Genomic DNA, 15,584 nt, shown 5'->3' with positions numbered 1-15,584 from the left:
TGGAACCTAAAATTAGCAATTTTAGTCGTGCCTGTACCTCTGGTAGTATTTCTTATTAACAGTAAGAACAAAATAATAATTTTGGCACATTTTGATCATATTGCCAGAAGAACAACCAAAGCTCAGTTTTACTCCAGACAGGCCCATACTATTTTATGCAAGCTAGAATATTCTGTGCAGGCAACATATTACTGTTTACATCTCATTAAGAGTTACTTCTTAATGCAATACGCTGGTCCGTAGTAAAAATGCCTGTTAATCCTTAAATAGTTCGCACACATTTTAATAACAATTCTCTTTTTTTCTTTAGCAGTATCAAAATTGTACTCATCTTATAGCAAAAAGGCCTTGCAAGAGTGAAAAGTTTCTAGCAGCATGTGCAGCAGGTAACTACAATATACTGTTGTTATTTCAGGTGGTACAGTAACCTGTTGCTTATAATGATTCTTTGGAAAAGAATGGTACATGAAAATATAGCAGAGACCTTGACATGGATTTATTTCTCTGCTGCTTATACACAAAGAAAAATATAATTTGTCATGTCTGAGTAAAACAAAAACGTAACACGCATTTTTCTTTTATTCTTTATATATATCCACATTATCATGCATTGAGAGTAAGCACCATTATGTATCCATTCCCACTTCCGCTCCCAAGCATGGATTGTTAGTGGCAGTATTATATAGATGCCATGTTAACTTAATTCATAGTAAGGTCATTTTAGAACTAGCTGTTAGATTTTGAGTGGGTTTTGCTCCAAATGATTTAATACTACAGAAATTGAAATACTGTGGTACCTCGTCTTACGAACGCCTCTTCTAACAAACGTTTTGAGATACCAACCCGGTGTTTATGATTTTTTTGTCTCTTCTTCCGAACTATTTCACCTTACGAACCCAAGCCACCACCGCTGGGAATCCCCACCTCCGGACTTCCGTTGGCAGCCGAAGCGCTGGGATTCCCGAGCCTCATTTTGCTGGGAATCCCCACCTCCATTGCCAGCCGAAGTGCCCGTTCTTGCGCTGCTGGGATTCCCTTCATTTTTGCCGGCACTGCTTTGAATCCCAGTGAGGGGAGCTGTGAATTGTTTCATGGCCATACGTAAATAAAAAGGAGAGTGATGTTAGAAGAAAGGGGAAAAGGAAAATAGAACAAAAAAGGAAAAGGAAAACTGTAAACAGAGATCAGACTTTGTATTGTGCTATGTGGTAAAAATATAGTAATATCTACATTTATATAGTGTTAATATTCACATTCTAATTTCTGTTGATATCTCCACTGAAAATATTTATATTATTTATACTGGGTATGTTATATATATTATATATAATATCTTGTTTGTTTGATTATTAATATGATTTTAAATTTATATTATTTATATTTATATTATTTATATATTAATGTATAGGTCAATATAATCTATGTTAATAGAAGAACTATTAATAGAAGAATAAGATAAATAGGCTTTGTAAGAAAGATATATATTTGAATTTATTTATATAGGACAGTTATAATTATATCTATATAATTGTGATATCTACACTCTAATCTATATTGAGATTTTTATTGATACTACTTATCCTATTTAAATTATATATATATTAACTATAGTATCTTTAATATTGAATTATCACTAATATTGTATATTTATACTATTTATATTATCTAGATGTTATATCTATAACTAGTACAAATGAGATTAATTGTAAAATAAGATAAATAGAATGTATTAAGAAATATATATACAAAATTAAGAGAGACTATTAAAGAAAATAGGCAGATAAGTATTAGTATTTGGAACCAAATTAGAGAAAAAATAAGGATAGAGGTACATTACCACGTAGATTGCTAACGATTATGAGATACTGGGGGAAGATAGAATAGAAGAATAGGCCAGTAGAACTAGAGAAAAGAGGTAATACCTATCTGAGAAGGAATAGAAAGAAAAGAAATTGGAGGGGGCAAAGGAGGAAGAGGAGACAGGAGAAAGATATATGTTGCTGTGCAAAAACTTTTTTAAAAAAATATTAAGATGACAAGCATGACGACCACAGTTACCAAAATAGGAGGAAAAATGGGAACAGTAAGAATGGGCTCACCCTCAGGACTATCATCAGTGGAAAGTCTACTTTAAGGAAGAAAAAACTAGCACTGTGGCAAACCTACAGACTATGCAAGTAACTCTAGCATCCTCCATCTATGATGAAGATGCAGGAGATGATGGTGAACAACACTGAAGATATCAAAAAGAAAATCAAGAATGATATAGGAGAAGTGAAAAGAGATACAAAACCTGAATGAGAAAATGAGTGCAATGTAGGAAACGATAACAAAAAATGAGCAGAAAATAAAATTAATAGAAACCAAAACAGAACAAATGGAGAAAAAATTAGATACAGCGGAAGCTAGAATGTGAACAGCAAATAGAGCATTAAAAGAGACCCTAATTAATCTCAAGATTGAAAAATCGATTCTGTATCTGTGCTTTCAAAACATACTTGAGAACAAGGAAGAAGATCTTTCAAAATTAATAGTAGGACTTCTGGCAGAATTTCTGCAGAAAAACAAGCAAGATTTTGAAAATGAGATAGATGAAATATAGTAGATACATACAAATTATGCCCGCAGATATAAGCTTCCAAGAGAAGTTCATGTTAAATTTGTGAGAAAGAAAGTGAGGGATGACGTATACGGTAGAACATGAGAAAAACCACTAGTTTATAAAGGGAAGAAGATCATCACACTAAAACAGATCCCCAGAAGGATAAGGAAGCAAAGGAGAAAATATCAATTTCTATCAACACAAATTAAAACATAAGGTGATGTTCACGTGGCTCATTCCAGAGAGAATGTTAATTACATGGCAAGAAAAGAAATTCCAGATTGATTCAGTAGATAAAGCTCATGAATTTTATGATCACTGTATAAGTGAGGAATAGCAGAGAGGAGGTGAAAAGCAAAAGTCAGGAGGAGAGGGTATTAGAGGAAAAGATAATAGAACAAGAAATAAGGGACAGGAGAGAAGAGGAACGACAAAAAAGAGAAGGAACTAAAACAACAACGCAGAGATAAAAACAAGGAGATGACTAAAACTTAATTATAAGGAATAGGATGGAATAGGAAATAAGGTTATTATCATTAAATATCATTAAAAACTAATTAAGCTCCTAAGATTAAATATAGACATAGTTGTATACAGGAGGTTCACATTAAAGAAGAACATAGTAAGATTTTAGATTATCCAAATTGCATCTAGCATTAGCACAAAAAAAGAAAAGAGCGATTGCGGAATATATTAAAGATTGGATAAATTTGAATAAAATATTTGGATTGGATAAATTTGAATACAATATTTACAATATTGTATTACAATACAATAGTGACAAGTGTTCTATTCCAGGCCTACGCAGATTGAAAACAAAGAAGGAATCCACTCACTGATATTTTAAATTAACCTTTTTATATAGAAAGCATCATTTATACAAGCCATATTGACAATGTCAGCCATGTATAAGGAGAACATATATAAAATGCTCTACAGATGGCATCTACGAGATTGTTGTGAATGGTCCACAACTGGATCAGTTAATCACAGATTCTGCAGAGGATGAACTGGGGCCGTCCTGGTACCCCTATGCCAGTGTTCTTGACAACTGAGTGAGAGTGAGTGAGAGTTGGAACCTAAAGAAACTCCAGAGACTGTAGAAACCCCAATGATGGTAATGATTATTATTATTATTAATTAGATTTGTATGCCGCCCCTCTCCTAGGACTTGGAGCGGCTCTGAGTAATATCTGAGTCAGAGGAAGAGGGTGATATGGGAAAGGAACTCCTATTAGATGCCTGGGTCAGAAGGTCACGAAGCAGATAGGAATATCTTTATGGGCAAAAGTTCAGAAAGTGAGTCTATGAAAGAAAGTCTAGAGAGTTATATCTCTAGGAAGCAGTTGACCACACCCAGACAGGATATAAAGGAGGATTTCTGGATAACAGGGCATGGCGTTGCAACGTTTGTAATGATGGCAGTCCTAGATTTGGGTTCTAGAAATGCCACATTGGCAACCTAATATTCTTCTAAAATCATCGGGCAGAAATGCAGCTGTGTGAGCGAAGCCTGGAGAATCATGTTTACGTGAAGGGTGTAACCGTAGGTGTAACCGTAGAGCCTTTATCTAACTGAAGAATGTGAAATTAGCTTTGACTCTTGGCGGCTGGCAGACATTCATTTCTGATCCAATTTAGCATGGAAAGCTGCCAAGATGGACTGAAAGGCATGAGTTTGCTTGTTTAAATCCTGATTGTCATATAAAAGTGTGTTCTTTGAAATATCAGTGCATGGATTTTCCCTTTGTTCTGATCCAGATAGGCCAAAGCAGAACAGAGATTAACCAAAATGTATCCAACCATACCACCCAATTGTTTAAAATACAATCACATGCAAGGGATATTGTGCCACATGTGGTGCACATATTCCAATGTCAAGAAATATTGGAGGAAAATTTGAAAATGGATTGACGAAATAACAACAAAAGTGGAGATGAGGCCAGAACTGTTTCTATTGGGAATAACAAAAGAAAATATTAGAAAGTGTTCTGCCGGCGTGTCCCAACCGCCTGTAATTACAGGGTAATTAGTCCAGAAAGACACACACCACACGATAGAAGGAAAACCAAAAGTCTTTATCAAGAGAAAAGCAGAAAAAACTCCCTTTTTAAATGTCAAAGGGATTTTCTGGTACACACAAGGCACAGGTTAAATGCAATCCAATTTCTCACCCAGTAACTGGGAAATTGAGTCCAAATTCCAAAGTCCAGAAAGTCTACACACAGTCTTGAACAGGGAAACAGCAAAACCACGATCTTGACGAACTATGAATCAGATAAACTTCCACAAGGCTAAACCAGCACGCTGTTCTTTTTATCGGTAGCACTAATTACAGCAGCTCCACCCAACCACAGGTGGCCTCACTTATCTCCTGTAATAGTCCTTCAGTTGTTCTCTCCTATGCATCACTCTACGCATGCGTGGATCTGTCATACGTTCTTGTTCAGAATCCAGGGATGATAAGGATGATTGATATCCTCCTGGGCTGTCTGCCAAACTCCCCCCTTCCCTGCTACTCACGCTTCCTTCATCAGAGGAGCCTTCATCGGGAGATTCTATCGGGAGCAAAACAGACCTGTGGCATGTGGATGCTTCCCCCACTTCCACCTCCACATTCCTTGGGGCAGGAGCTGGGCCAGAGCCAACCACAACAGAAAGGAGATTTATTATATCCTGCAACATATAATAATATTTGCCCAAAACTGAAGAAACAAAAGATCGCCTCAAATGCAATGATCATTAAAAAAAAGCGCTAGAATGCGCAGAGATGTATAAAATAATGATGGAATTGAGAGAGAGAGAGAGAGAGAGAGAGAAAACAATGTACAGTATTATAAAGAACGAAACAGATGGTATGATTGACTCAAAAAGAAAAGTAAAATTTATGTGTAAAGAAACATAGGAAGATGTAACAAATGTAATCTTGGAATTCAAATGGTTGTAAAACAAAGTATAAAATGGATAAAATGAATAGATGGATATAAAAATGTTTAAATTTTAAAACAATAGCCTTAAATATGGAAAATGTAAAATTGAGAAAGTAAGTCCGATATTGTAAAGCTGTATTAGTGGAATCATAGTTTGTTTTTTAAATGTGAAAAACTTCAATAACAAAGTTATTTTAACAGTATTTTGAAAAAGAAAAAGCACTTTTGGGAAATACCATGATACTTAATAAATTCACGATATCCTAAAATCTTCTCCTTAAACATAACCACATATTTTTACTACACAATATCCCCATTTGGATTGAGCAAATGTGTCTCATTCAATTCTGAATTTTTAATAACGTATGAAATTTGTGTTATCATTATCTGGGCATGATATAGTTACAGCATTTAACTGTCTGATAATTCATTCATCCAAGCCACCACCATTATTTTTATCAATTTTATTCCATTAAAATATAATATAACATATATTTCAACCAGGAGAATTCTGTATTATAGTATAATGTAATAGCTTGTCCCAAAGAAGCCGAGAGTACCTTTCCATCAGATTGCTGGCATCTAAATCTAGCACCTATAGAAATACCATCTGGTAAAATAGTACTATGCAGTGGCACAATCTGCTTTTCTCTCCAATAAAACTGATTGGCATCAAACTATGAAGCAAGCTAAAGTTTGTTTTTATGTAAAAGCCATGGTATTGCTGCCACGGATATGAATAAATAATGAAAAATTAGGTAATATGTTACCACTGAATATATTTCCATAGGCTTACAGTATTTATTTATTAAATATGATAAAATGCTATTAAATAGATGTATAGATCTTAAGCTAAGATCAGCATTTAATGATGGCCAGAAAAGATGAATTCAGTAAAAGAAAATTCTAATTGATTAGATATAGTAATGTAAAATGTGATTTAATCTCTGTTTTGTTTAAGAATTTTGCTTATTTTTATATTTGACCTTTGACAGCAGTTTGTTTACATAAAAATTTGGTGGTTGACACTTCATTTGTTTTTCAGGAAAATGGATACTAACTAAGGACTACGTAATTAATAGTGCTGAAAGTGGCAGATGGCTTGATGAAACAACTTATGAATGGGGTTATAAAATTAAAAACGATTCTCTTTATTCCCCTCAAATGCAATCTGCACCTAAAAGATGGCGTGAAAAGCTCAGTCATTCTGGTGCTACAGGAGCTTTCCACAGATGGAATGTTGTTTTGTTTATTATGAGTAGTAATAAACGAAAGGATTCCTTGATAAGGTAGGGAAAAGAACTGAAATTTTATCTAATGAATGATTGTCATTATAAAATAATTGTATTTTTTTTCTTGTTACTAAGCTGGATATCAGTTCTTTTGTCGTATTCTTTATCTGATATGTTCTTAATATGAGTTAATCTCTGCAGTTAAACATCTCTTTGTGGATTTATTTTTAGTGCAGAAACTAGTGGAACAAAATTCTGTTTCTGTACAGATAGATAGCCCTTGATTTAGATGACAATTGGAAATGGCATTTCAATCTCAAAGCAATGTGGTCATAAAGCAGGACGGCATTGTTTAACCATTGCAATCCCTGTAGTCCCAGTTGCTGCTGTTAAGTGAATCCCATAGTCACTAGCTGAAACTTGCCAGTTTCCCAAACCAAAGTCACAGAGGCAGTCAGCAAGAAATTGCAAGCCCTAGGCAGTTGTAAGTGGTTGCAGTTTGGTAGAGGGGTGTCACCTTCTCAAGTGGACCAGATTGGACACATAACCAGATAAGCCAATTCTACCTTATTTATTCTAAGGCTACATTGCAAGTTTGGTGGTATAAATCTCCCACCATCTCTTTTACATTCTGAGAAATTAGTTTTTTTCTGAGTGTCTTCCTCTGCCCCTTATGCATCTGTGGTTATGCCCTCTCTTATCTGAGTATATTTTCTAACCAACCAACCACCATATCCTATCTCCCCATGCCATTACAGGGAAGAAATGAACAAAGGTGTGTGGGAGAGTTAGGAAGTGTGGGCAAGATGTGTGAGACAATGCATGAGAGATGTGCAGGTCAGGGAGAAGGGTGCAAGATGTTCACTGTAGGATATAAATATGATAACTGCTAGGTGGGATGGTATGCAAATATATAGACACACATACATGTATACCAAAGTTTTATTTTAAGGATCTTTGCCCATTTACATCAAACCATGGCAGAAATTTACCATGGCAACATTTTTCTGTCACATTCCATGATGCATTTGTTTCACTGCCATCTATGAGACAGAAATAAGTTATCTATAGATGCACTGTCATTAAAGTAGTACTTTCCTATTTATTTTGATACTATTCCAAATGCAACAAGATATAAAATCTGATTGATTTTGTCACTCGGTACTGATGAAGAAAGGCAAATGACTTCAGTGATTCCAAACAGAGGCAAGAGAGGATATAAATTGGTTATGGGGAGAGCAAATTCGAAGCCAAAATAGTTTTCTGTCGACTTGGGAATAGAAAAGGTTCATAGCACTTAAATTTAACATTAGAAAATGCCTGTGTGTTATTGTTGTTTTAATTATTTAGCTTTGAATGTTTTACTCTTCAGTATTATTTCTTCCCATAGCATCATTTTTACCTGGAACAGTTAATAGAGCTCGAACAATGAGAAATCATGATATTCATTTATAGTAATAAGAATAGATTGAATGTTTTATAAGTAATGAAGCACTATTAGAGCGATTTACATACATGTGTGCGAGCAGCTATATTCACAGACACATATGTACACATATCCATTTTGTGATTGTGGGAAAGGCTTTGGGAAAGAATTATTATTTTTATAAACTTAGCTTTTGAAATAAAATCATATTTGCATTTAAAATATTTATTTGTCCATTTTTTTCAGAATTCTAAAAGCTGGAGAGGCTAATATTTATACAGCACTTAGTACACCAAAGGATATTACCCATGTTTTAACTAATAATACAATATTAAATGAAGGAAAACTGAAACATCTCTTTGGGGCTCCATGCTATCAAATTCGTTATTTAGGAACTTACCTTTTAGAGGCAAGTATATAAATAAAATTAATGCTTAAACATAGCTGATGAGTCATGATGAAGTACAGTGGTCCCTCTACTTAAGTACATAATTCGTTCCGTGACCAGGTTCCTAAGTAGAAAAGTTTGTAAGTAGAAGCAATTTTTCCAATAGGAATCAATGTAAAAGCAAGTAATGTGTGCAAACCCATTAGGAAAGAAATAAAAGCTCAGAATTTGGATGGGGGGAGGAGGAGGAGGAGGAAGAAGAGGAGGACAATCGCTGCCCAGAGGGAAGGGAGCATTTCTTTTCTCTGGACGCTGGCAGAGGTTTATTTCTTTCCAAACGCCCAGAGAAAGGAAAATGCTTTGTTCACTCTGGACTGCCAAAGCCTCCTTAAGCGCCACCGAAAGGCTCCTCTGGCAGCCCAGAAAAGCCCAAGATGGCTGGGATTAAAGGGGAAGTGGCAGGAAACTGGCTGGGCCTTCGTGCCGCTCTCAAATTTCCTAGGCTCGGGATCTTAAGTAGAAAAAGGTTCTTAACAAGAGGCAAAAAAATCTTGAACACCGGTTCTTATCTAGAAAAGTTCTTAACTAGAGGCGTTCTTAAGTAGAGGTACCGCTGTAGCTCTAAGTTAAATTATTGTGTAACAGTTCTGACTGTATCCTATTAGTTTCTGAACTTTACATTAAAAAATAGTAGATATGGTTCTAAAGTGAGAATCATTAGATATCATTACATTCATTATTTTGCTTATGTTGAATCAAATATGGCACCATTCAGGGTATGCCTGTGATTTTGTATGTTTGAGATTAACCAATGCTGATTGTCTAGAATTGCTTAACTGGAGGGAAAGTGTTATTTCAGCCTCAGCCCAATTGAATAGTAACTGTTAAACGTGAATATAGTTGACACACATACATTTTCCTTCATGATAGCAGCACATACATTCAAAAGATATACTTAGTCACAGTTGTCTCTTACAAACAAATTAGGGACTATGATTTTTTTATTTTTTTTATTTGCTTTTGAAAGAAAAGGCATATAAGCACATCAGAATACATAGAGAAAGCAATTCAATATTTGAACAGAGCATTAAACCTTAATCATATGAAATAATTTATAATTTACTGACAGCAGAATGGACACATGTCGCTGAACCAAGTATTGTGAATCTCTCTTTCCGTCATAAGCAAATAACTTTGGGTATGCCCCAAAGTTCCATGTTCACTATATTTGATATTACATTCTTTATTTTGTTTATTTATATAATGTTATTTATATTCCACCTTTATTATTTTTACAAATGACTGGCAAAATGCCAATCTAAAGCATTCATACCTATTAACCAATGAACAACAATTAAAAAAAATCCTGTGATTGTAAAGATCAGAAAATCCAGGATTTTGTCAAATTGTTTCTAGAAGCAGCAGAATTAGAAACCAGCTTTAAATCAAGTTTTTTTATCCATAACTTTTGCCTTCTGGCATATTGGTATTACCTCATAGCATATTTAGAACAGCTTGTTTATTAGCAAATGGAAAGCTATGAAAAATTCATTTCTGGAAACTTTTATAAGCTGTTTTATAAGCTGATGAGCTGTTTGTTTTCATCTATCATGGCTTAATCTTGAACAAGAACGATATATGTTTCTATGCCTAGATTTACTCATTCAATCCTCATATTCAAAACTACTATATAGTATATAGATATTTGAAAACTACTATGTATGTTGACTGTTTAAGCAGGTTCTTTTCAAACTTATTCCCTCTGATTTACAATTGCTTTAATATAAACAGTACTGTTTTATATTAAGCTGTGTATTTCTGCTCTAATTATACTATTCTGTTGGCTAACACCTTGTTTGTACAAAAAGTAATGGGTTATGTGTAATGCTTAGAATGAAATTAAAAGCAGTACTGAAGAATACCAGAAGAAATATGAGCAGGAATCAAGAGACGCAATGGTTGATACAAAACTTGATGAAATGAAAAATGCACTCATCAAGCACATCTATTATCAACAAGTAAGCACTAATCTTTATAAACTTCTTGCTGTCATGGTATGAAAGAACAAGAACAAAAGCAACTGCAAATAGAAGAATGCAACTTATGTAAACAGAGTTGAGCAAAAATTATTCTAACATAATTTGGCTGTCATTATTAATTTCAATTTAGTGAAGATTTCTCACTCTGATTTAAAAATAACCAGAGCAAAAACGTCCAAGGATGACTTTAGCTGAAGAGTTAAACGTAGGAAGCTTGAGATATTACACTGAGATTTTACTAAACGTCAGATATGAAATCCCAAAATTGGATTGCCAGTGGAATGGTTTGGAAACCTCCTGTATTTAAAAAAGAAACTAGCATTTTTAAAATTAGAACCTTCAGTAAATAAGAATACTATTCAAAAACAACTGATATTTTTTCAGACAGGACTGAATATAGTGAAAATTGTTTCAGTTTTACACTTGTTACTTCAAATAATTGGATACCTACTTTAAACAATGGAAACCTAATAGACATTATCTCCTCTAGAACCCTCCAAAGTCTTTTCAGGCCTTTCTGAACTATTTGAACTATTTTGGAGGGTAAAATTGCTAAAAACTATAAAAAAGTGTTTTTATAGAAATTAATCTAAAACATTAATCTAAAATGAATGTAACACTATATTTTATCTGACATTCTACATATCAGAGGCTACCCATTTAGAGGGCAAAGTTGCAGAAAAACATAGATCTGTTTTTATCTATTTTACCAATTCACTTAAAAATAGGTCTGTTTACGGGAAACTGTCAAATTAAGAAATTGCAATAAGAAAATTACATATGCACGTAATACGTATTTTACAAGAAATGTAATATAAAGTATCAGAAAAAAATAGACTTAGAAGGAATCATCTGCAAAGTTCTTTAAATGAATTTTTTAAAATTTATTTATTTATTTATTTATTCATTCATTTATTCAATTTTTATGCCACGCTTCTCCTTAGACTCAGGGTGGCTTACAACATGTTAGCAATAGCACTTTTTAACAGAGCCAGCATGTTGCCCCCACAATTTGACTATAATTATCAGTATTATTAGAAGTTAGCAGAACGAATATCCATATGACTATTTAATTTGTCATGTAATATTTCTATCCATTGCATTTAACAAAAACAACTTGTTTTTAACTGACAGGCAATGCTAAGCAAGTATACTCAAATGGGCCAGAAGATGGAATGCAACAAAGAAGTAAGATTCTGAAACAATGAAATTAGAAGGAAAGCTTAAAAGTGACACTCAAAGTTTATACATTCACATATTTTTCTTTTCCATTTGCTTCACTATAAATGCTATTCTGGAAGGACTGAATTTCAGAGAGTTCTTTTCTACCGAGAGATACTAAGCATATATGATACTATAATATAGATTACTGACAGCCAGAGGTTTTTGCTTAAGTGAGTATGGAACTGGAACTGCTTGTTCTAGTTTATTTTTTTTAAAGTAATCTTTATTAAATATATACATTAAAAATGAGGAAAAGAAAAACAGAAAATTTATCTACATAAAAACATATAATACATATAAAGAAGCAAAGAGAAAAAGATCAAAGAATTTATAATACTATTTTACACTTGTAGCCTTTTAAGTGCAGATATGATTGTGATTTAAGCTTCATTATTCTACTAAAGACTTATTTGTGCCAATTCGTATTTCTCTTTCTCTCTATCCGTACTTTTAACTTTAACATATAAGACATAACTGTCAACTATTCTGTTGACTATTGTAGTTTTGCAACCTAATGGTATGGTATCTATAACAAGTACATCCTATTTCCTTGTTCTGTTTTGGTTTTGTTGTGTTTTATATATTTAGCAAAATGTTTGATTCAGTTGTAGGTAAGTCGTTTAATTTAGTTGTGGTTCTACATTTAGTTCTAAATACAGGAAATAGTATAAGGGCAGACTAGATGGACCATGAGGTCTTTTTCTGCCGTCAGTCTTCTATGTTTCTATATTTTAATTCTCTGGATCACCTCAAAATGTGCATTGTGAAATTATTAAATATGCTTGAATACTATTGTAAACCTATATTTTATGATTATTGAAATATTGACAGGAATATCTCTGTACAAATGCATATTTCATAGTAATTGAACATTTGTTTAGAATGTGAGTCCTGCAAATAATGATAATATGGTGAATTGATATTGACAGAACATGAAAATCCCTGGTTAATACATAGTTATAATAAACAACGTCTTGTTGTTTTGTAGTTTGAGTACTAGCACTCTTGTAGAAATATTTTTTGAACAACAGATATATTCACAGTTTCAATTTTTTAATCTAAATATAGTATATCTAATAATTTTTTGAAAGTGAGTCTTAAAAACAGTTTACCAGATTTTTTTGGAGTATAAGACGCAACTGAGTATAAAACGCACCTTAGTTTTTTGGGAGTAAAATAGGAAAAAAATAATCTGCCTGCTAAATATTTATCTGGCTAATCTTTAGTCTGGTTAGCTTCAGCACATTAGTTTGCTGGTTTAGAGCATGAGTGCTTGCTCTTTTAAGATAAAAAACAGTTTCTACACTTCTCTCTCTCTTCAGAGAGAGAAACAATGAGAAAAGCAGGCAAAAGGAAGATCGCTTACTAGCAAAGCATGGAAAATCGCTTTCACTGGCATTAGGGCTGAAAAAAGGTTTCTGAAGGGAGGGAGCAGCTGTGAAAAAAACAGGCAATGAATGGAAAGTTCACTTCACTGGTTAGCACCGTCCTTGGGGCTGAAAAAAGGTCTGGTAAAAGCTACATTCGGAGTATAAAACGTACCCAAATTACCCCAATTTTCAGCCATTTTTTGGGGGGGGGGAGATGTGTCTTATGCTCCAAAAATTATGGTAGGTCTAAAAATTTAGATTAATTTGTTTTGTTTATAACCAAGTATAAAATTAAAAACAAATGTAATTAAGATTCTTGTAAAATTGTGGATACCAGCTATCAACCAGTCATAATATAATTGCTGTTTCCTCAATCACCCAAATTTCAAGTTATTAATTGTTAAGATATTAATATGGAATTGTAATTGACTAGTCAACAAATTCATATCATGAATCCAGAAAGATTTTGTTTATTTATGTTAACGCCTAATAAAAGGCATGTTAATAATTCTTAAAAGTTTTACTTCTTAGCTTGAAAATGGTCCCCGTTCCAGGGGAAATAAGATGCTGGAAGAACTAGTGGATAATCACTTTTTACCAATTGCAATCACAGAATTTTTCTCTGGAAAAGATTGTATTCCTCCTGCTAAACTAATTCATTCTCTTTTAGAACATATTCTCCAGGTGAGAACATATTATTTCTTACTGTAAAAAATAATAATAATCACATCTTGAAAGTGTTAACCACAGTGAAACTCAATTATTTATATTGAGTTTGTGAAAATTAAGATTGTGTGGTAATCTTTGTTGTACATTGTGATATAATTTTAGGTGTACATTTAAGCCAAAGACTAAGACATGTTACATTAAACATAAATTGGTGTATCATCAGACAGACACAAAGAGAGGCCTAAAGAAAGCTGGGATTGCATATCCTCTTTGTAGATTTAAACTATACATAAGATTGGATGTATTAACCAGATATTTTACTAGATATAAAATCTCATGTACTTAGTGTAATCAGTGAGACTATTGGGGTATGTAACTATGAGATAATGGGGGTTGGACTACAAAGATAGCACTGTTTTGAAAGAACAAAGAGGCAGCATGTAATGAACATCGTCTAGGGCAGAGCTCATGGCCAATGGACTGGATGTGTTATGTGCTAGCCACGCCCATTCCTAATTTAGTAAAAGGAGGGAGTCCCAATAAGTCACGTGACACTACCATAATGACATGAGTTTGACACCTTGGTCTAGGGCAGTGTTGGCAAACCTTTTTTCCCTCGGGTGCCGAAAGAGCGTGCGTGTGCGCTATCGTACATGTGGGAGTACCCTCACCCATAATTCAAAACCCTCTTGATGCCAGAAATGACCTGTTTTGCAACTTCTGTTGGGCCCAGTAGGCTCATATTCCGCTGTCTCTAAGCTCCAAAGGCTTCCCTGGAGCCAGGGGAGGTTAAAAAAAAAAACCTCCCCCATCCTCCTGGAGGCTCTGGGAGGGTTTTTTGAAGTAAAAAACACCCTCCCAGAGCCTCTGTACAAGCCAAAAATCAGCTGGCCAGCACACACATGCACACTGGAGCTGAGCTAGGGAAACGGCTCGCGTGGCAGCAGATATGGCTCCGCGTGTCACCTGTGGCACCTGTGCCATAAGTTCGCCACTACTGGTTTAGGGAGTTAGTTTCCTTTGCTTTCCCAAAGTACCGCTCATCCTCCAGTACTTTTCACAGCTTATAGAAATATAGAAAGATATAGTGTGTGGGTGTGAAATAAATCACTCTTAAATTCTTCAAGCATTCATTTTTAAACTAAAATAATAATCAGCTTAAGTTTGGTGCACAACATGAAACTGATATGCATTCATTCTTGCTTACAGGACAATTCAGACCCTACCCTTTCTGTCCAGTTTTTTCATATAATGTATACTCTCCTTGAACATAATCCTCCTTGGAAATCACCTTCTATGCTAAAGTATTACCTTGAAATTCTTCAGTGTCCTGTTTGTAAGAATGGAACATGGTCTCTGATGGAAACACTTGTCAGGTAAAACCTTAATTAAATTATTACATCATTGCTGAAGCAGGAAATAGAGTTTTGGTTTTTAATTTTCATATGAAGAGAATGTTTGTTAAGAATTTTTTGCTGTTACTATTAATAGATATGAAAAAGAAGTTTTTAAAAACTTGGAATGCAATGAAAGCTGGCAAAACGGTTAATTGCTTTAATACCAGATGCACATTTTCTGAGATGAAGAGGTTCATGAGTAAAGCCATTTAAAGTAATTTAAAACTGTAAAAATGATAGTTCAAGTGTATACAAAGATACAAGTATTTTTTAAAATATATATATTGCTATGCTTATCCATAGATAA

At 34.0% G+C, this 15,584-nt stretch overlaps 1 protein-coding gene across 4 annotated transcripts in view; it reads left to right on the top strand.

Annotated features, from left to right (window-relative positions):
* Positions 1–15,584, top strand: part of SLF1 (SMC5-SMC6 complex localization factor 1) — a 44,042-nt gene that overhangs the window by 4,143 nt on the left and 24,315 nt on the right. For 2 of the 4 annotated variants that reach the window (XM_070743025.1, XM_070743024.1), the window contains exons 3-9: positions 311–386; positions 6,578–6,821; positions 8,437–8,599; positions 10,471–10,596; positions 11,752–11,805; positions 13,743–13,895; positions 15,090–15,256. In XM_070743025.1, the coding sequence (XP_070599126.1) occupies positions 311–386; positions 6,578–6,821; positions 8,437–8,599; positions 10,471–10,596; positions 11,752–11,805; positions 13,743–13,895; positions 15,090–15,256 (983 nt within the window). The remainder of the gene's footprint in view (positions 1–310; positions 387–6,577; positions 6,822–8,436; positions 8,600–10,470; positions 10,597–11,751; positions 11,806–13,742; positions 13,896–15,089; positions 15,257–15,584) is intronic. The other 2 variants (XM_070743027.1, XM_070743026.1) reach the window with 1 other exon arrangement.

This window comes from Erythrolamprus reginae, chromosome 2 (assembly GCF_031021105.1).
Source record: "Erythrolamprus reginae isolate rEryReg1 chromosome 2, rEryReg1.hap1, whole genome shotgun sequence".
NCBI lineage: Eukaryota > Metazoa > Chordata > Lepidosauria > Squamata > Dipsadidae > Erythrolamprus > Erythrolamprus reginae.
Note: the sequence above shows the minus strand (reverse complement) of the source record. Positions and strands in the feature narration are given on the sequence as shown.